We start from the raw sequence: 21,482 nt of genomic DNA, 5'->3' as shown, positions 1-21,482 counted from the left end.
CTAAGCTGCCAGGGAAACACAAATGGATTCAGTGTTGCTCTGTTGGTGCTTTCTTCCTTTATCTTAATTTGCTAGAATTCTCATGCCCTCCTTATTATCATCTTTACCTTTGAGAAAAAAAACATCCACTGCACATCCTATGTAACCCTAAATGAATTACCCTGTTTAAGGAGCACGCTTCCTTTTCAGTTGCCTCATTCACTAGTCAGACCCTTCCTGAGTGAAATGACTTAAACTCCATTTTAAAATTATGTTTTTCTTTCCCATTATGGTTTATTACAGGATATTGAATATAGTTCCCTGTGCTATACAGTAGGACCTTGTTGTTTATCCATTCTATATGTAATAGTTTGCATCTGCTAACCCCAAACTCCCAATCCATCTCTCCCCCACTCCACCCTTGGCAATCACAAGTCTGTTCTCTATGCCTGTGAATCTATAAAGTCCATTTTTTAGAGCAGTTTTAGGTTCACAGGAAAATTGAGTAGAAAGTGCAGACAGCTCCCTCCTGTTCCCACACGTGTACAACCACCTCCATTATCGACACCCTGCACCAGAGTGGTACGTTTGTTACAAACGGCGAACCTACATTGACATGCAGTATCCCTCAAAATCTATAGTTTACACTAAGTTTCACCTGTGGTGTATCTTCTGTGAGTTTTGACAAATGTATAACATCTATCCACCACTGTAGTATCATACAGAATCGTTACCCTATCCTAAAAATCCTCTGTGCTCTGCCGTGGTTGTTATTTTTAAACTTTTAATATAAACTATTGATAAAAGATGAAATTTAATACACATAAAGAAAAATAAACAAATCACAGACGTAGCTTCGTGACTGAACATACAGCAAACACTGCGTAACCACCACTCAGATCAAGGAAACAGATGTTCTCCAGCACCACCGACGGTCCTAGTGCACCACTGAGTGACCTGCCCACTCCCTCCCTCATAAGGGGGTTTCTGAGTGCATGCTCTGGATGAGCTGGAGCAAATGTCCACCCGCGCAGCACCTGCTTCGGTTCCTGGCGGGGTGGACGGTTCCTGGCTGCGGCGGCCCGCGTGGATGCGGTCAGCGGCTCCTGCCCCTGCGCGTGGACTGCAGGCTGGGGTGCCTGCAGAGGCTGTACGGCAGGGTGAGGGATACGCTTGAGGTGGACTTGTAAGGTGCAGCAGCACGAGGTGGTTAAGTTCTGCAGAGCCGGGGGAACGCCTCCAGATGGGCAGCTGTCAGTCACACCTTGCTAGGCAGCGCTAGCCACCAAAGTCCATAGCCAAGCAGTCGGGGCACTCAGACCCAGATGGAGCCAGATGGCGAAGAGCTAGACGAGGCCCAGACTGGCATATAGTGCTTGGCATTCCTTGGACGCCTTGCTGCCAGCGTGGATGAGGTCTCATCTGTGCTAGATGGTTAGGTGTGTAACACGGAGGGGCTTCCCTGAGCCTGTGGAACTGCTGGCACAAAGTAGCCCCCAGCGGCAGGCTGGGACTCATTTAAGATGGCATTGGTGGGGGGCACTCTCATCCCGGCCACCTGCTGCTTATACTGGTTGGTCAGGTGAGCCTTTCTCTGTTCCCGTCTCTGGGCCAGGGTGACACACAGTGGCTTGGAGCCCACGATGCATCCGCTCAGTGACTGCTCCGCTTGCCTCTTGGGGGCATGTGGAGCAGACAAAGCCAAACCCTTGCTTCTCCCATCCTCCCGCGTCCCCTTAGCACTGGCGATTGATCCAAAAGGAGAAAACTCTTCCTGAACTTCTCATCATCACTGGTGTCATCCAAGTTCTTAATGTAGAGATTCACCCCTGATAGCGACTAATTCTCTCCTGTTGCAGCTGTTCAAACTTCCGCTTTAATGGGGCCTGCCAATCCACTTTCTTCTGTGCACGGCCGAGGAAAACGACTTTCCCACTGATTGCTTTTCCATTTGTCTCTTCCAAGGCCTTACTGGCATCCTGGTGTTTTTTGTGACTCACAAAGCCGAAGCCTTTGGATTTCCCACTGGGATCTCTCACTTACCTTGATGCTTAGGGTCTTACCAAACTGGCTGAATAGCTCTTTCAGTCTCTCATCATCCACCTCTTCCCCAAAGTTTTTGATGTAAACGTTGGTGAATTCCTTGGCTTTGGCTCCAAGCTTGGCTTCCCGCTCTTTTCGAGACTTGAATCTGCCCACAGACACTTTGTGGTCACTGAGGGTCATGCCCTTCATCTTCTCGATGGCTTTGTCGGCAGCCCCTTGGGTCAAAGGAATAACCCTTAGGGCCAGTCTCATCACACCCTACCTTGCAGGACCTTGCAGGACAGAATGTTTCCAAAAGCAGAAAAAGAATCACTAAGTGCCTTGATACGTATAGATTTGTCCAGGTTCTTGATGAAGACGTTTCCCACGCCAGGTTTTCTCAAAGAGGGATCCTCTGAGGCCACGTGATACGGGTCAGCTTTCCCTTACTCACATCAAAGTTCGTGGTCTCCAAGGCCCGCTCAGCCGGCTGCTGGAAGTGGATGCAGGCAGAACCCAGGGAGTGGCCCACGTGGACGGACAGCACAGGCCCCGCAGGGCTGAACTTTGTTCACAGCGAGGCCTCAGTGATGTGAGAGTGCAGGTTACCCACACACGGGGGGCCGTGGGGTAGCCGCTGGCAGCAGCGCTCATCTCCCCAGCCCCGACCGCTCCCAGACCTGCCAGGAGGACTTCTTAGCGGGACCACACAGGACAACAGGGGCTCTGCTCGGAGCCGTGGCCTGCAGTTCAGAGAAGCTGGAGGGGGCTCCGAGAACCAGAGAGAGCAGTTCGGGGCTGGCTCCCAAGAGACTGCCAAACCGCAGGCTCTCAAAGCTCATATGGCCCTCCCCGGGAGTCTGTTAATATTCAGCTGTCCTGGCCTGAAGCAACGGACAAAGGATTAATCTCCAAAATATACAAACAGCTCATGGAGCTCAATATCAAAAAACCAAACCACCCAATTAAAAAATGGGTGGAAGACCTAAACAGACATTTCACCAGATAAGACATACAGATGGCCAAGAGGCACATGAAAAGACGCTCAACATTACTAATCATTAGAGAAATGCAAATCAAAACTACAATGAGATATCACCTCACACCGGTCAGAATGGGCATCATCAAAAAGTCTACAAACAATAAATGCTGGAGAGGGTGTGGAGAAAAGGGAACCCTCTTGCACTGTTGGTGGGAATGTAAATTGGTGCAGCCACTATGGAGAACAGTATGGAGGTTCCTTAAAAAACTAAAAACAGAACTACCATAAGACCCAGCAATCCCACTATTGGGCATGTACCCTGAGAAAACCATAATTTAAAAGGACACATGTACCCCAGTGTTCACTGCAGCACTATTTATAATAGCCGGGACATGGAAACAACCTAAATGTCCAATGACAGATGAATGGATAAAGAAGATGTGGCACATATATACAACGGAATATTACTCAGCCATAAAAAGGAATGAAATTGGGTCATCTGTAGAGATGTGGATGGACCCAGAGTCTGTCATACAGAGTGAATTAAGTCAGAAAGAGAAAAACAAGTATCGTACATTAACGCATATATGTGGAATCTAGAAAAATGGTACAGATGAACCTATTTGTAGGTCAGGAATAGAGATGTAGATGTAGAGAACGGACATGTGGACATGGGGGAGAAGGGGAGGGTGGGACGGATTGGGAGATTAGGTTTGACATACACTACCATGTGTAAAACAGATAGCTAGTGGGAACCTGCTGTAAGAGCACAGCTCTGTGCTCTGTGACCACCTAGATGGGTGGGATGGGGGGGTGGGAGGGAGGTCCAAGAGGGAGGGGATATACATATAGCTGATTCACTTCATTGTATAGCAGAAACTATCACAACATTGTAAAACAATTTTACTCCAAAAAAAAAAAAAAAAAAGAAATGAAAGAAAATGTACCACCTGAGATCAGTAACCATTATTCTTCAAGTCTCAAGTGAAATGCCATTTCTTCAGGGAGCTCCTTCCTGAGCAACTTACATTATTAATCCATTTGACTGTCCTTTTATATTGTTGTTCTCAAGATCCCAGAATGGAGCTACTCTTTCCCAATGACTTCACAGCACCTTGTAATCACTGATCAGAACGAAGACTCTCTCCTCTCGTCCCTTGTCTCCATTCTCGTTCCCTCCCTTCCATTCTAATGTGTCTGGTATGTCTTTGAGTATGAGGGTGGCTTCTAAAAAGATGTAGCATTGTTTTCCTGTGTGTATTTAAAAATTTTAATACATGTCATTATGCGTTGAATCACACAAACACACACACACACAAAATTAAAACGGGGACTCCCCTGCAAACGACACAAATACTTCAAGAGGCAACCGAAGGGTACGCACGGTGGCCTCGAGAAATGCATTTCTGTATAAACACAGGCTTCGGGCGCCCGGAGTTTAAAATTACAGCAGCCTGGGGAAGAGGGAAACCAAACATACGTAAATGCCGACTCGGCGAGGGCAAGCCGCCTCCCCCCTAGAAGCAAGGCAGCGCTGAGGCGCGGTGCGCGGACAGGTGGTGGGCCAACACGTGGTGGGCGGACGCCTGGTGCGCAGACGCGTGGTGGGGGGGACACGTAGTGCGCGGAAACGTGGTGCGTGGACGCCTGGTGCCCGGAGACGTGGTGCGCGGAAACGTGGTGGGCGGACATCTGGTGCGCAGACGCGTGGTGGGCGGACATCTGGTGCGCAGACGCGTGGTGAACGAACCCGTAGTGCGCGGAAACGTGGTGGGCGGACGCGTGGTGCGCGGACACGTGGTGGGCGGACATCTGGCGCGCAGACGCGTGGTGGGCGGACGCCTGGGGCGCGGACACGCGGTGTGCGCGGGCGAGGGCGAGGCGGCGGGCGGAGGCGCGTGGGCGCGGGCACGCGGGCGGCTCACAGCTAGCCTTGTGGTTGGGGACCAGCGGTCGCCCAGGTGCTGGAAGCGTGCAAAAGTGATTTCCCCGCGGGTTCTCCGAGGAGGATTCGCTCTCCCGCCCCCGTCTTTTTTTAGATTTTAAAGCGTTTTAGGGTTTTTAGAAAAACTTTTTCTTCTTTTTTCTTCAGGGTGCTAGGCTTGAGAGAAGCGGAGGCTGCCGCGACCGGGGGCGGAGAGTGCAAAGTATACGTTCTTATCAGTTATTTGCTATTATTGTCTGCTACGGAGGGTGACCTGTTAGAAATAAGTATCTTAGGGTAGTCACCCTACCCAGGAACAAGAGAAGGTTTTTCAATACAGGTAAGCGGTTAAAAAAAAAAAAAAAAAATAAGGCACATAAACTAAAGAAGCCATAAAAGTTGCATGAGGTTTGTGGCACGGCAGAGCTTGAGGCCCATGAAGGACGTGGAAATCGAGTCTCGTTGGATGGGGAAGCTCAAAGAAAACTCACTCTGTATGTGGGGTCCCATACTTAAATTGGGCGCTCCAAATGGGAATAAATGAGAGAGAACGGTTTCTTTTACGGTTCCTACCCAAACTTTTGTACCGATGCAAAGGCAGGCCATGTATAGTGGAAAGAATACAGACCCTGGCTTCTGCTAGAATGGGTTGGCCTCTGGGCTCTGCTACTTACGAGTTATGTGATACTGGCTAAGTTACCTAATATGTCTGAATTTCGGTTTCTTCATCTGTAAAATGAAAATAAATGTACTTCTTCATAAGGTTATTGTAGAGGTAAATGGAGATGACAAATATAAAATACAGGGACTGTGGGTTCTTGTCGATTGTTCTTTTCTTCCTTTTTTTTATCAGGAAAAGGGAAAAAAAAGAGTGGAAAGTGGCTTGGCCTTATATGTATAAAAGTCAAAAGAATTGCGAGAGAAGGGGGATGGGAAAAGAACAGGAGCGACTTTGGCAGGCTGGCCCTTCCCTACTGCACTGTGGCTCTTCAGTAAGTCTTGTAGAACTGGGTTTCTCTGTCAGTTTCATCCCTTCTGCAACGCCTTTTTGGCCTCCACTTGCCTGACCCTGATGGAATAGCTGAAAGTCTGGTTGTTCTAGCAGGCACACAGCTTTTTCATTGGAAAAAGTTTAGGTGAGGGTCAGGGATGGATGGCCCTCAGAAAATATCTTTCCCAGGTGTGCTTCTGAGGGTAGTGCTTTGCCAGGGCTCCCCAAGGGATTCTGTCCCTATTTCAACAACAGAACCCTTATGTTGCTACAGCCTTGCTTGTTTGATGGTTCTCTTCTGTGATGTACAATCTGCTGTACACCTGCTTTCGTGGACTGCATAATGCTCAGTATATTCATGTTATAATGAATACCCAGAATCAAGTTCGAAGAGATTCTGTTTCCTATAGTGAAAATCCCTGGGATTAAAAAAAAGTCCCCCCATCTCACTAATCCCAGAAGATACCAGTGGGCACACAGAGCTTCTTTCCTTTTAACTTCTGTGGTTAATCTCTGGGGTTTAGGAACGCGGGAGTAGGGAGGGATGGTGCCTGAGGTTTTGACCAGGAGCCCAAGGTTTCACAACAGAGCAAGGTTTAAAGATGCATTTCCCTAGACCAGCCTTCTCTTGCAGGATCTTTGCCCCACATCCAGCTCATCCCTAGAGAATCCGTGGAGATGTCAGTCCCGGGGAAGGCCTGAGACCTATTCCTATGGCCCAGCTTAACTTACACCCATCCCCTTATCTGGAAGCACACGTGTCAAGAGGAAGATCTGGGTCAATGCAAGGAGGTGGCCTCCCATATCTGATGAAGGGACATGGTTCAGACCCTAGAACTTCCCAGTGGAAGATGGGGAGACCCTTGTTTCAAGCTGGGCTGGACTGTTGGGGCTTCAGTATGACCCATTCTGCCATAAAGAGCTGATAGGAGACTCCATGGAAGTCAGAGGGTAGGAGTGCGTTGCTGCCCTCTCCTTAGCAACTGGGGGACTTCAGACTTTTTCTTCAGGCTGGTAGGCCCCAAAGCAGCAGAAGCTGCAGCGACGGGGGGCAGAGGAACAGGAACAAAGGGTCTGAGCACAGCAGCTCCTCTGATTACTGGCAAAACTTGACCTAAATCTAGGCTCTTCTAGGGCATGGTCCAGAACCTTCCACTCTTACCATGTTCCTCTGTTTGCTGGGGCAGGACTTAGAGTGAGAATTAAGATCATAGTTTCAGTGTCTCTAACACCCTGCAAGCTCTGAGAGACAGCTTCAGACCAAAACCCAAGTCCAAACCCAAGTAGGAAAATCCAGCTGGTTACATATAACAGCTCCTTCGACATGAGGATACTGAAGAAATCACTCTCTGGACCTGGAGAAGTTCAGAGAGGAAAGTGAGGTCTGGTTGTCCCAAGTGATCAAAGAGACACAGCTGCCTGGAAGGGGCTGTGTGATCAGGTGAATCAATTTATTGCCTTTAGCAAGATTTGATTATGTTTGGAGTCTTAGGACATTCTGTGAGGAGATACTGGCTGGGAACTGGTCCCTGGCCACACGCAGGGAAGAATGTTCTCAGTACCTTCTTTCAAGATCAGATGGCCTTATGCCACTGGGACTGATGCCCAGAAGTCCCCAGGGCTAGTTTGCCTTCTTCCTTAGCTTCTGCCAGATTGCCTAGAGAACATGATTTTTTCCTTTGGGCATTGAAGTCTCTGCCCTGTCCTCAAATTTCTTAGCACACTTGTAGCTAACCGGGCTGTCCTTATCTCCATGGATTTCTATGAGGGGCTGTGGAGAAAGGCAGTTCTGCAACACCGGTCATGCGCCTGGCATGTGACAAATATTCAGCCTTACTCATAAGTTTGGGCAGATCACCAGCCCACCCTTCCCTTACTCAGACTCATATCTGTAAGAAGTGAGGCACAGACCCAATGTGGGAAATACGGAAGGGCCAGGATCACTATGGGTGTGGAGGAGAAATGTAGCATGGGGCGTGGAAGTAGAGCACTGTAGAGAGCAGGAAAAGGGGGAGATTCAGTTCAGTTCCGTTCAGTGTGGCAAGCATTAGTGGCACTTTATGCCGGGCACTGTGCTGGGTTCTAGGGACGTAAAGAAGAGAGAAGACTCTGCGCTCACAGTTGCATGGGCCATAGGTTATAACTTTAATATGATGAGGTAAAAGCTGTGATACAGGATTTATGTACAGGGTGCTATGGAAACTTGGGGCATGAAACTGAGCTTTGAGGGAAGCAGGGAAGGACTCCTGGAGGAGATGATACTCTGGAGTAGAATCTTTAAGGATAAGTAGGGATTATGCAGGAAGTACAAGAAAGAGGGCTCTAGGAACAATCAGTAGATCCATAGGATCAGGGGAGAGAGGTATAGAAAAGTTTGGTGTGTGCAGGTATGAACGCACATTTATGTATCACTAGGACGTGGGGGGTGGTTACAGATAAGGCTGGAGAAGGGTGTAGAGCCAGGTTACAAAGGACCATGAGTGAATATTTATTTATTTAATTTTATTTTTTAATGAAGTACAGTTGATTTACAATATTTCACATATACAACAGAGTGATTCAGTTATGCAAATATGTATTTTTCAGATTCTTTTTTAAGACTTACTGAAGTATAGTAGATTTACAGTGTTTCGGGTATACAGGGAAGTATTTAAGTGATACATAAATGTATCTATATGTCTATTTTTTTTTAACATCTTTATTGCAGTATAATTGCCTTACAGTGGTGTGTTAGTTTCTGCTGTATAACAAAGTGAGTCAGCTATACCTATACATATATCCCCATATACCCTCCCTCTTGCATCTCCCTCCCACCCTCCCTATCCCACCCCTCTAGGTGGACACAAAGCACCGAGCTGATCTCCCTGTGCTATGGGGCTGCTTCCCACCAGCTATCTATTTCACATTTGCTAGTGTATATATGTCCATGCTACTCTCTCACTTCGTCCAGCTTCCCATTCCCCCTCCCTGTGTCCTCAAGTCCATTCTCTTCGTCTGCGTCTTTACTCCTGTCCTGCCACTAGGTTCTTCAGAACCATTTTTTTTTTTTTAGATTCCATATATATGTGTTAGCATACGGTATTTGTTTTTCTCTTTCTGACTTACTTCACTCTGTATGACAGTCTCTAGGTCCATCCAGCTCACCACAAATAACTCAATTCCGTTTCTTTTTATGGCTGAGTAGTATTCCATTGTATATATGTGCCACATCTTCTTTATCCGTTCATCTGTCGATGGACACTTAGGTTGCTTCCATGTCCTGGCGATTGTAAATAGAGCTGCAATGAACATTGTGGTACATGACTCTTTTTGAATTATGGTTTTCTCAGAGTATATGCCCAGTAGTGGGATTGCTGTGTTATATGGTAGTTCTATTTTTAGTTTTTTAAGGAACTTCCATACTGGTCTCCATAGTGGCTGTATCAATTTACATTCCCACCAACAGTGCAAGAGGGTTCCCTTTTCTCCACACCCTCTCCAGCATTTATTGTTTGTAGATTTTTTTGATGATGGCCATTCTGACTGGTGTGAGTTTTGATTTGCATTTCTCTAATGATTAGTGATGTTGAGCATCCTTTCATGTGTTTGTTGGCAATCTATATCTTCTTTGGAGAAATGTCTAGCTCTTCTGCCCATTTTTGGATTGGGTTGTTTGTTTTTTGATATTGAGCTGCATGAGCTGCTTGTATATTTTGGAGATTAATCCTTTGTCAGTTGCTTCATTTGCAAATATTTTCTCCCATTCTGAGGGTTGTCTTTTCGTCTTGTTTATGGCTTCCTTTGCTGTGCAAAAGCTTTTAAGTTTCATTAGGTCCCATTTGTTTATTTGTGTTTTTATTTCCATTTCTCTAGGAGCTGGGTCGAAAAGGATCTTGCTGTGATTTATGTCATAGAGTGTTCTGCCTATGTTTTCCTCTAAGAGTTTTATAGTGTCTGGCCTTACATTTAGGTATTTAATCCATTTTGAGTTTATTTTTGTGTATGCTGTTAGGGAGTGTTCTAATTTCATTCTTTTACATGTAGCTGTCCAGTTTTCCCAGCACCACTTACTGAAGAGGCTGTCTTTTCTCCATTGTATATTCTTGCCTCCTTTATCAAAGATAAGGTGACCATATGTGTGTGGGTTTATCTCTGGGCTTTCTATCCTGCTCCATTGATCTATATGTCTGTTTTTTGTGCCAGTACCATACTGTCTTGATTACTGTAGCTTTGTAGTATAGTGTGAAGTCCGGGAGCCTGATTCTTCCAGCTCCGTCTTTCTTTCTCAAGATTGCTTTGGGTATTTGGGGTCTTTTGTGTTTCCATACAAATTGTGACATTTTTTGTTGTAGTTCTGTGAAAAATGGCATTGGTAGTATGATAAGGATTGCACTGATTAGAGTTAAGGAAGTTAGAAGGTTGTTTCAAGTGTTCAGTCAGCTCATTAGGCAATGCCTCTGTTGGCTTATCCCTTACACTGAAACATTGCTCAAGCTGGTAGTGTCCACTATAGAACTATTAATAAGAAAGTTATATTGTACAGGCGAAGCCTATGCAGATGTTGAGGGGAGAGGTAATGCCAGTATGTGAAGAAGAGTGGTCTGACTCTGGGGTACTCATTACACTTGTGTATTTGCCATAATCCAGGGTCTGTGTCTTGGTTTTCCACTCTCCCAAAGCATATCCATCCCCCAGGGTCTAGATTCACATAAACCAGGCTCATCAGATTTATTTACAAAACATGTATCATAATATATTGATTTATGATGAGAAACAGTCATCACAGGGTTGAAATATTCCATGTCAGCTGGGTTGCAGCAAGAGTACTTTGAGCCCCTCATGCACTGCTGGAGGATGGACACGGTTGGAGTATTTTATGATCACGATTACACCGATGAGGGGTGGCCAGAGAATAATGCATTTTATTGATACGGGTTTGAAGTCTGCACATCTTACATTGGTTTTCCTTGGTTTGTGTCCTAATACATGCTTCCTAAAGTTGAAATAATATTAACTTTGAGGCTTATGTGGTAGATGGAGTACATGTCCATACCTTATATCTTATCATCTTTTAAAGACAGAAAGGCTCCTCACTGTGTTCAGCGACTTGGTGCTGTGGGATGCAGATAGTCTCCTCCTAGGCTAAGCTGAACGTGATTTGTTGGTGGCATCAGAGATATGAGGGCATTTAGTATTTTTCAGCTACTCAGTTTGGTAGCCATTTCAACTTCCTTCTAGGTCTCCTTTATATGAGAGAGAATTCTATCTTATTTAAGTCACTTTTATTTTGGGGTTTCCCATTATTTACATTATACCAGATCCTAAGTGTCATCACAGGAAAATTATATTTAATAGAAACCTGGTAAAGCTACATGAACATTAGCAAAAAGAGGATCTGAAGCAAAAAACTGTAACAATGTTTATGGGCAAAAAGGCAAAGAATGTCACTACATAATGATAAGAAACAGGAAGATATAATAATTCTAAACGTACTGTAGGTGCCCACTTTTTTTTTTTTTTTAAATGAATAGCCCAGTTTGCTTTTTTTTTTTTTTTAAAGAAATTCACGTTCTTTTATTTTATTTATTTATGACTGTGTTGAGTCTTCGTTTCTGTGCGAGGGCTTTCTCTAGTTGCGGCAAGCGGGGGCCACTCTTGATCGCGGTGCGCGGGCCTCTCACCATCGTGGCCTCTCTTGTTGCGGAGCACAGGCTCCAGATGCGCAGGCTCAGCAATTGTGGCTCACGGGCCCAGTCGCTCCGCGGCATGTGGGATCTTCCCAGACCAGGGCTCGAACCCGTGTCCCCTGCATTGGCAGGCAGATTCTCAACCACTGCGCCACCAGGGAAGCCCGGTGCCCACTTTTATGGCATTAAAAAACAAAGCTAAAGGACACAGCCAAGCACATATCAGAGCCCTGATCTTTGTAAACCAGGAGGGTCTTAGGTATTTCTGCCCAGCAATGTGCATCTAATTTGCGGGCCTCATTATTTATGGCTGCTAAGAGATAAGAAATCATAAAGCTGATTAGTGAATGGACTGCTCAGCTACAACTAAAGAATGAAAGTCCCCAGTGGCCCTGTGCTCTGGCTGATTACTAAAGAAAAATAGGAGAAAGTATACTAGGATGTAAAATCAGCAGTTTTTGCTAGAATTGACATTTTTTTCCTCAACTATTATAGCCCACCTTTCTTTGTCTTTTGGTGTTGTTTTCACTCTTATTATACATACGTTATTGCCAGATTAAAAAAAATTCAATCTTAAAACCTCAGTCTTTTAACTGATAATTACCGTCCATTTATATTTGCTTTGATAAGTGACAATTTATTTCTTTTTTTTTTTTTAAATTTTATTTATTTATTTACTTATGGCTGTGTTGGATCTTCGTTTCTGTGCGAGGGCTTTCTCTAGTTGTGGCAAGCGGGGGCCACTCTTCATCGTGGTGCGCGGGCCTCTCACTATCGCGGCCTCTCTTGTTGCGGAGCACAGGCTCCAGACGCGCAGGCTCAGTAGTTGTGGCTCACGGGCCCATTTGCTCCGCGGCATGTGGGATCTTCCCAGACCAGGGCTCGAACCCGTGTCCCCTGCATTGGCAGGCAGATTCTCAACCACTGCGCCACCAGGGAAGCCCGACAATTTATTTCTTTTTTGTGCTTTTTATTTACCGTTTTATTGATTAAGTGATTATTGATTTTTGCTTGTATTGATTGTGCTTCCTTTGGTTTTGAAGTTACACATTCTATTTTTATTCTTATAGAGATGATTTATTTTTAACCAGTAAACTTGATTAAAAAATGTCTAAAGTTAATCATTATCTTCATCTTCTTCCAATAGACTTTGGAATGTTTTACTGCGGTAGTTTTCTGCTCACCTTTCACGTTGTGTTTAATATTTTAATTTAACCTTATTTTTATACCTCTAAATTACTTATTTATATATTTTATTATTTTAATAGTTGTTGCTCATAAGTATTCTCTGATGTAAATAATTTCCCTATTAATGCTTTTTTCATCTTATTTCTTGTCTCTGGGCTTAATTTACTGCTTTATGAAGTGCATCTTTTAGTAATAGGTTTAGTGATGATTTTTATTAGTTACGGTATAGTTGATGTACCACATTATATGAGTTTCAGGTGTACAACATAGTGATTCACAATTTTTTAAAGGTTATACTCCATTTATAGTTATTATAAAATATTGGCTATAATTCCTGTGCTGTACAATATATCCTTGTAGCTTATTTATTTTCCACATAGTAGTTTGTACCTCTTAATCCCCTCCCCCTGACTTGCCCCTCCCCGCTTCCTTCTCATACTGGTAACTACTAGTTTGTTCTCCATATCTGTGAGTCTTGTTTCTTTTTTGTTATAGTCATTTGTTTGTTTTATTTTTTAGATTCCACATATAAGTGATATAACGATACTTGTTTTTCTCTGTCTGACTTATTTCGCTTAGCATAATACCCTCCAGGTCCATCCATGTTGTTGCAAATGGCAAAATCTCATTTCTTTTTTATTACTGAGTAGTATTCCATTGATTATATATGTATATGTGTACGTGTGTGTGTGTGTGTATCCGTCCCATCTTCTTTATCCATTCATCTGTTGATGGACGCTTAGTTTGCTTCCATATGTTGGGTATTGTAAATAATGCTGCTGTGAATATTAGGGTTGTTAGTTCCATTTTTAATCTTTGAGGAACCTCCATACTGTTTTACATAGTGGCTGCACCAATTTACATTCCATCAGTTGGGTATCAGGCTTCCCGTTTCTCCACATCCTCATGTGCATTTGTTATCTCTTGTCTTTTTGGTGATAGCCATCCTCACAGGTGTGAAGTGATATCTTACTGTGTTTTTTATTTGCATCTCCCTATCTTTTCTCCATTGAGTATTCTTGGCTCTCTTGTAAAATATTAGTTGATCATATATGCATGGGCTCTTATTTCTGGGCTCTTATTTCTGTTCCATTGGTGTATGTGCCTGTTTTTATTCCAGTACCATACTGTTTTGATTACTATAGGTTTGTAATATAGTTTGTAATTAGGAAGCATGATGCCTCCAGCTTTCTTGTTCTTCCTCAGCATTATTTTGGCTATTTGGGATCTTTTGTGGTTCCATGTGAATTTTAGAATTGTTACTTTTATTCTGTAAAAACTGCCATTGGCAATTAGAATATCACCCCTTTTCAACCCTTGATGAATTAATGGATCTGGGAGTTAAGTATCAATGATTACTGAAAGCACAAAAAGAGGCACAACCAGATATTATGAGATTTTTTAAAAAAATTTTATTTATTTATTTATTTATTTTTGGTTGTGTTGGGTCGTCATTGCTGTGCGAGGGCTTTCCTCTAGTTGTGGCGAGCAGGGGCTACTCTTCATTGCAGTGCATGGACTTCTCATTGCGGTGGCTTCTCTTGTTGCGGAGCACAGGCTCTAGGAGTGTGGGCTTCAGTAGTTGTGGCACATGGGCTCAGTAGTTGTGGCTCACAGCCTCTAGAGCGCAGGCTCAGTAGTTGTGGCTCACAGGCTTAGTTGCTCAGTGGCATGTGGGATCTTCCCGGACCAGGGTTCGAACTCGTGTCCCCTGCATTGACAGGTGGATTCTTAACCACTGTGCCACCAGGGAAGGCCTATTATGAGATTCTGATGAAAAGACACAAGAAAACTTGTAGTTCTGGTAAAGGGATTGAACCTGAGTCTGACCAAGCCTCTGGATCCAGCTGCCAATCTCCAGGAAATATGAGGACAGAGGTACAAATTCAACCTCACCATGAGTGAGTACACAGTCAAGAAAATCCAGGTTGTGGGTAAATCTGCAGGTCAGGTGTCCTAGGCTATTCAACAAGTAAATTGTAAGAGAGCAGGAGGAAGAACACACAGATAAAGAGAGACTAAAAGATATGTCAAATGAAAAATGAGCAAAATGAAATTTTAGTTTTGTAAGATTCGTAAATTGTAGTTTGCTCAGTTGGTTGGAATAAATAGAAAGAAATTCAGGGACATGATTACAATAAAAGTCAAGGGTTGTGGTAACTTGTGAGGGTTATGATTGGGATGGGGGTAAAGGGAGGTATTTCTTGGGTGGCTGCAAAGTTGTGTTTTATCATCTGAGTGGTGTTTACTATAGGGTTAAGCTTATAATAATTTGTGAAGCCCTACATTTGTCTTGTGGGTTTTTTGTATATGTGTTATTTATGTATTTTACAACCAAAAGTTTTAGTTTTTTGATTCCTTTTCCGGTAAGCGGCCTGAGGTGACCTCTAAAAGTGGTTCGCTATTCACTTGACCCAGAAAACCCCACAAAATCATGCAAGTCAAGAGGTTCAAATCTTTGTGTTCACTTTAAGAACACTCGTGAAACTGCCCAGGCCATTAAGGGTATGCATATCCGAAAAGCCACCAAGTATCTGAAGGATGTCACTTTAAAGAAGCAATGTGGGGCTTCCCTGGTGGCGCAGTGGTTGGGAGTCCGCCTGCCAATGCAGGGGACACGGGTTCGTGTCCCGGTCCGGGAAGATCCCACATGCCGCAGAGCGGCTGGGCCCGTGAGCCACAACTACTGAGCCTGCGCGTCTGGAGCCTGTGCTCTGCAATGGGAGAGGCCGCGGCAGTGAGAGGCCCGCGCACCGCAATGAAGAGTGGCCCCCGCTCGCCGCAGCTGGAGAAAGCCCTCGCACAGAAACGAAGACCCAACACAGCCAAAATAAATAAATAAATAAATAAATTTAAAAAGTCCCCCACTAAAAAAAAAAAAAAAAGAAGCAATGTGTACCATTCCGTCATTACAGTGGTGGAGTTGGTAGGTGTGCCCAGGCCAAACAGTGGGGCTGGATGCAGGTTCGGTGGCCCAAAAAGAGTGTTGAATTTTTACTGCACATGCTCAGTAATGCAAAGAGTAATGCTGAAGTTAAGGGCTTAGATGTAGATTCTGTGGTCATTGAGAACATCCAGGTGAACAAAGCTGCCAAGATGTGGTGCAGGACTTACAGAGCTCATGGTCAGATCATCCCATACATGAGCTCTCCCAGCCCCACTGAGATGATCCTTACTGAAAAAGAACAGATTGTTCCTAAACCAGAAGAGCAGCTTGCACAGAAGAAAAAGATATCCCAGAAGAAACTGAAAAAATGCTGCAAAAAATAAATGCAAATAAAAGTAAAAAAAAAAGTTTTATTTTTTTAAAAGAGGGGATTAATGACAAAGCAGCATTACTTAAGAGATGGGTGGGAATGTGCTAGGAGCGTGGCTGGAAGGATAAGACTTGGCAGGAAAATTGACACTTATTCCTCTGAAGAAAAAGGAAAAGAGGAAAAATACATATATATTTATAGGTATATGGTTGCTTATTGAGTGAGGTGGGTGGGAATAGGGTGCAAAGGTAAATGATTTAAGACCCTCTGACATTTATTTTTTTCTGGAGCAGAAACCAGATCACCTGCTGAGAGTAGGACAGGCTCTGGTGGGCGGTGAGGTCAAATAGCATCTGAAGTGAAAGGAATGACCTAATTTCTACCCTCAGCTTGCTTGCAGGATTGTGTGATATTCTCCAGTGGCTTTGAGAAGCCCAGGAGTAGAAGCAGCTCTGTGGCTGACTGTTCTTCTGTGTAGTGTGATAGAAGAAAAAAAATAACAATTAGTGTCCTAGAAAAAAATTGTTTGATGTGATGTCATTTGGGTCATAGATATTACCCAGGAAGATGAAAGATTAATGTTTGTCATGGGTTAAATTGTGCAAAGATGCTGGAGTCCTAACCTCTAGTGCCTGTGAATGTGACCTTATTTGGAAATAGGGTGTCTGCAGATGATCGAGTTAAGGTGGGTCCTGATCCAATACGACTGTGTCCTCATAAGTGGGCAGAATTGGACACAGGCACAGACACATACGGAGGGAAGACCATGTGAAGACACAGGGAGAACACCATCTCCAAGCCATGGAATGCCAGGGGCTACTGGAAGCTAAGAGAGAGACTTGGAACAGATCCTGCCTTCACAAGCCTCAGAAGGAAACAACCCTGAAGACAGCTTGATTTCAGACTTCTAGCGCCCAGAACTGTGAGACAATACATTTCTGTTGTTTAAGCCCCCCAGGTTGTAGTGCTTTATTATGGCGGCCCTAGGGAATTAATGCAGTGCCCTAGAAAAAAATTTGGGTTTGGTTGATGTGATGTCATATACATGTGATGTGCGTGGTGCATGCTCTCATTGAGCTTGTAGTCAAGTGGAGGGAGCAAATGTTAAATCAAGAAAAACATAAGTATGCTAACAATGGAAAAGGATCCTGTGATAAAAATTAACGAGGGAGAATATGATTTAGGTGTGGAGCATTCAGGAAAATTTATTCTGTGGAAAAGACCGAGAATATCTCTTTAAATGAGTAAATGTTAGGTGAAGGTTGGGGGACGGCGATGTGGATTTCCAGGACGTGCGAATAGCTTGGGTAGAAGCTGTGAGGGGGTGTGTTTGAGAACAGTGAAGTCCAGGGGTTGGACCAAGGGGAGGGGGTGGGCAAATGAGAGGAGTAGGGCTGGGGAGGTAGTCGGGGGCCAGTCGGGGGGCTTGGCGTCCATGTAAGCAGCTGGTACTTCAGCCCATTAGGAAGACGGCGAAAGGCTTTACGCGTGGCAAATGCGTGATCCAGTTTCAGTTTTATAAAGGTCATTTTGATGACTACGTGAAGGAGGAATGATAAATACGTAAAAATGACACAGGAGACCGGTTAAGAGGCCATTTACTCAGTCAAATGACAGATGGTGATACCTCGAGCTGCGTGGTGGTCGTGCAGAGGGAGGGGTGGGTGGGGGTGAGCTGATGGGTGAGGTTTGTTGAGCAGTGCGGTGTGGGTGGGGTGAGGGAGAGGAGGTGTCAGATCATGTCGGGGATTGTTCTGGAAACTGCATGGGGCTGTTAGCAAATGCTCTTGCCTGTTCCATGGTGTGTGGGGCCTCAACAGATGGATGGCCTCCGGTCACCAAAGGCTGCTGGGAAGCAGCCTCCTCCAGAGGAGAACCCAGTGTTCCACTGGAACGTAGAGGCGGAAGGGCGTGCTGGGGAGAAGGTATAAAGTGGAAGGACTTGGGGTTCTGGAGGGCACCGTGGTAAGAGTGGCGTTGGAGGCCAAGGAGGATGGCTGGAGAAGAGGAGGTGAGAGCCAGATGAGGTGAAAGAATGCCTTTCTGGCTGTACCTGTTGCTTCGGTCTGGAAAGCGGTTCTCATGTCCCTGCGTGCACCCATGCTCTCTTGATCATTCCCCCAAACTCAAGTCTTCCACCTTTTCTGTACTGGATGATTGTTTTGCTCTGCAGCCCTTTCAGGGTCTTGCACAGCTCTGTAACGGCAGTCACATCACAGGCTTCCTGACGCTGGAAAGCACGAGGCCACCATAGCGGTACACGTGCAGCTGAGTTTTCATGAGGTGAAAAGCGCGTGGGGCAGAGGGATGGAAGAGTGGGTTGCTGCCCCGGCTCCTCTGCTCTAGCTGGAGGGGCTGTGTCTCTAGCGTCTCCAGCCTCACACGTCTTCTTGTGTTCCGTGGGCCTCACAGCCCCGTAAGTGCACGTTTTATAGAGGGCGCTTCGCAAGCACTGCCTCGTTTGGTCCCACCACGGGCCTTTGCGGTAGAAGCACGGGTGGTGCACGGCCTGTCTTACTGGCGAGAGAGGTGATGTCTGGAGAGGCAAAGCAGTGCCGTACTGAAAGCTCATCAAGCTGAGTCCAGATCTGAACTCGGATTGCCTGATTCTGGGTTCCATATTCTTTATAAAGGTCAGATAGAGGTTTCGTTAAGCTTAAAACACGTTGAAAACTGTCAAGTAAACCGTCAAGCACTCTTGACCTTCAGTCCCTCAAAGCAAGAGTTCTAACACGAATTCTCTGTAGATCCCACGTTGCCCAGCATGGAAGGCTCATGTTGATGGTATTATAGGGCTTTGCCCTGCTCTTTGGGAAGCTCTGATTTTCCTAAATAGATTGTAGCCACACTAGAATGGGGCTGGAGCATACTTTAATTCTTCTGTATGCAGGAGTCACGTTAAGTTGTGTTGCTGTCATTTATGATCTGTATAAACTTGAGCAAGTCATTTTTTCCACCTGAGCTTCATGTTCTTTGCTTTTAAAATGGGTGAGTAATATCTACCTGGGGTTTCTTTTTTCTCGGGGCAAGAGATTGAAAACAACTGTTGAAAACACTTTGTCAGCTAAATAAAGTAGCCTTACAGCTCTCTGCACACTATAGGCGTTTGTTAAGTGGATGTACGGTGAAGATACAAGGAAGCTTACACAGCATCTCCCAGGCCATTAGGGCTGTTCCCACGGTGAGAATGCAGTTTGCAAGTGGCGCTCAGGAAGTGTATTTTAATGGTGAGACATCATGTTCAAAGTCAGACTTGTAGTTTATTGAACTGCTCAGTGGAGCAAGCAGATGTTCTTGTTCCTGAGAGGTTCACCAGTCATGCAGCTCCTGTGTCACGAGAGCTGCATATAGAGTGACTCTCCCCTGCTCTCAGCTGTCTCTTTGCTGATTGGTTCAGCCATGAGGAGCTTACTCTTGGTCCTTGTGGTCCTAGTCTTGCTCTCCTGTGTTCCACCAGGTAAAACGGAATCCCCTCCCTGTGGAATTATGAACAGTTAAGGGAAAGTGGGAATGAGGTCCTATAAGCGTGAGGAGGAAGCTGGACTTGGATGAAGGCAGTTGCAACAGGGAGGGATGTGAGCAGAGTTAGATGCTCCAGGTTGTTCCAGGGGACGGAGAGAAATGCTAAGGACACATAGTAGTTTCCAAGAAGAAATCGGTTCTGGATTTTGGTCTGGGGAATCTGTGAAGTTTGCAGGGAAAGTTGGACTGATGGTATTGGCAGCGCAGAAGCGTGAGACCTTTAGAGGACAGGTAGGCTTTGGGAGTGGGAAGGGAGCTGCTCCTTTAGGACTCTTAGAACTTGCACTCCCAAGTCAGTTACCTGGATTATTCTTTCACACACATTTAGAAACCAAGGCAGACTTGATGCTGAGCAGAATCAACAGAGAGAGCAAGTTGTTCCAGCGTGTCACCTTAAAGCATGACGGATCCTATGGAATGTCAGTTTGAGGGGTCAGAGTTTATGCCCTCTGGACAGACACCAGCAACTTGACACGACTGAAGAGGGTCCCCTTAAGGCACTGCAGTGGAGGTTCTCAGACTTTGCTTGTGGTTTGCTAAAGTCTGCAGAAAGCTTTAACCCTTTGCCCCGAAGCTTCATGTTCTAAAGGTATCACTTGGGGGCCAAAGGTGAAGTATTCAAAGGACAGGTGAGGATTGTGTTGAGATTTCCGCCACTGTCCTGGATGGCAGGACCTCTGGACACATGGTGTCTCCACTGGACTCCTTTGTCCTCCGAGAGGTGCCCCAGGGCTAATGGGCATGTGAAAGGCAGATTTGCTTGCCGGTGGCCTTTGGTCATACCACACTGATTACTCTCACACCCATGGGCCAGCTGGGTGGAGAGACTGATAAGGCTTAGCACAGAAGAGTGGGTCACTCAGTAGGGTGACTCAGAGCCACCTTCACCCTCTTAAACTGCCTGCCTTACCACTCCTCCCCGACCCCTCAGCTTCCTGAGGCACCCCGGTCTTAAGGTTAGGAAAAATACTAGCAGTTGATTTAGATACATGTTTCAGGTATTTCAAACCATTTCACACTCGTTACCCCACGGGATGCTTTCAACTACCCTGTGAGTAAGCCTAGGCAGGTAGTCAGGCACGGAGCAAAAAGTCCAATAGAATGTTATTGGGAAGGCAGGCCTAGAACCATGGGCTTCTGTGATTCTGTGTTAGTGATCTTTCCTTCTTCAAGCCGACACCTGGTAATCTCAGACTGCCTTGCTACTATCCTGGACCCTGCACGTCTCCTGGTGTGGGGCCTCGACAGACTTCCTGGTCTACTTTGAGTTGTAAATGTTTCTTCCGTAGCAAATACTCCCAAGCGAATCTGCTGGGCCCTGTTTACCTGTACATAGTTGTTTCGTGATTCATGTGAGTCGGGACCACGGGAACTAAGGATTCATAATAGGGTCTGTGGAAAATAACTGAAGAGCAACTGAAAAAGGGGCACTCAGCCATAACATGACTGGGGTCTTTGGATCCTGTCCAGTTTACCGTTAAAAAGTTTTGAAGTGTAGCCTTCAATCTAATTTATCCATAGCTTTATGACCCTGCAAGCACTGTGCATTTATTTTTGTTTTTGTTGGCAGTTAGAAGTGGACCGAATGCATACATAAGAAGATTGTTTCATACATGCTGGCGAACAAAAGGTGTTTGCAAGAGATCATGTGGAAGGGGTGAAATATTTCATATTTTCTGTGAAGTGGCAATTCTGTGCTGCATTGACAAAAAGTATTTGCCTGTAATGGTTGGGAAATAGTTGTATATGAGGCCCCTGCTGACTTCCTCTGGGGACCGTCTCAGATGTACCATCCTATTAAAATGATGGCTTTAGCTGATGTTTTTGTGTTGGCTGTGTTTCTCTTTATCTAGAGGCGTTCATTGTCTCTCCCATGGAAATACTCATATAATCAGAATAGTGTAAAAATCATAAGTGAACCTCGTAATGAATTTCACAAATTTAGCAT

At 45.2% G+C, this 21,482-nt stretch overlaps 1 protein-coding gene and 1 pseudogene across 1 annotated transcript; one reads left to right on the top strand and one right to left on the bottom strand.

Annotated features, from left to right (window-relative positions):
* Positions 1–1,257: 1,257 nt before the first annotated feature.
* LOC103005140 (polyadenylate-binding protein 4-like) lies at positions 1,258–2,846 on the bottom strand (annotated as a pseudogene).
* An 11,806-nt stretch (positions 2,847–14,652) lies between these two features.
* On the top strand, positions 14,653–18,266 carry LOC130708388 (60S ribosomal protein L17-like). The gene is made up of 5 exons (XM_057548304.1): positions 14,653–14,701; positions 15,150–15,331; positions 15,645–16,004; positions 17,833–17,937; positions 18,186–18,266. Exons 1-5 carry the CDS (start codon positions 14,653–14,655, stop codon positions 18,264–18,266), a joined length of 777 nt encoding a protein of 258 aa, XP_057404287.1.
* The last annotated feature ends 3,216 nt before the right edge of the window (positions 18,267–21,482 follow it).

The sequence above is a fragment of the Balaenoptera acutorostrata genome, chromosome 6, assembly GCF_949987535.1.
Source record: "Balaenoptera acutorostrata chromosome 6, mBalAcu1.1, whole genome shotgun sequence".
Classification (NCBI taxonomy): Eukaryota; Metazoa; Chordata; class Mammalia; order Artiodactyla; family Balaenopteridae; genus Balaenoptera; species Balaenoptera acutorostrata.
Note: the sequence above shows the minus strand (reverse complement) of the source record. Positions and strands in the feature narration are given on the sequence as shown.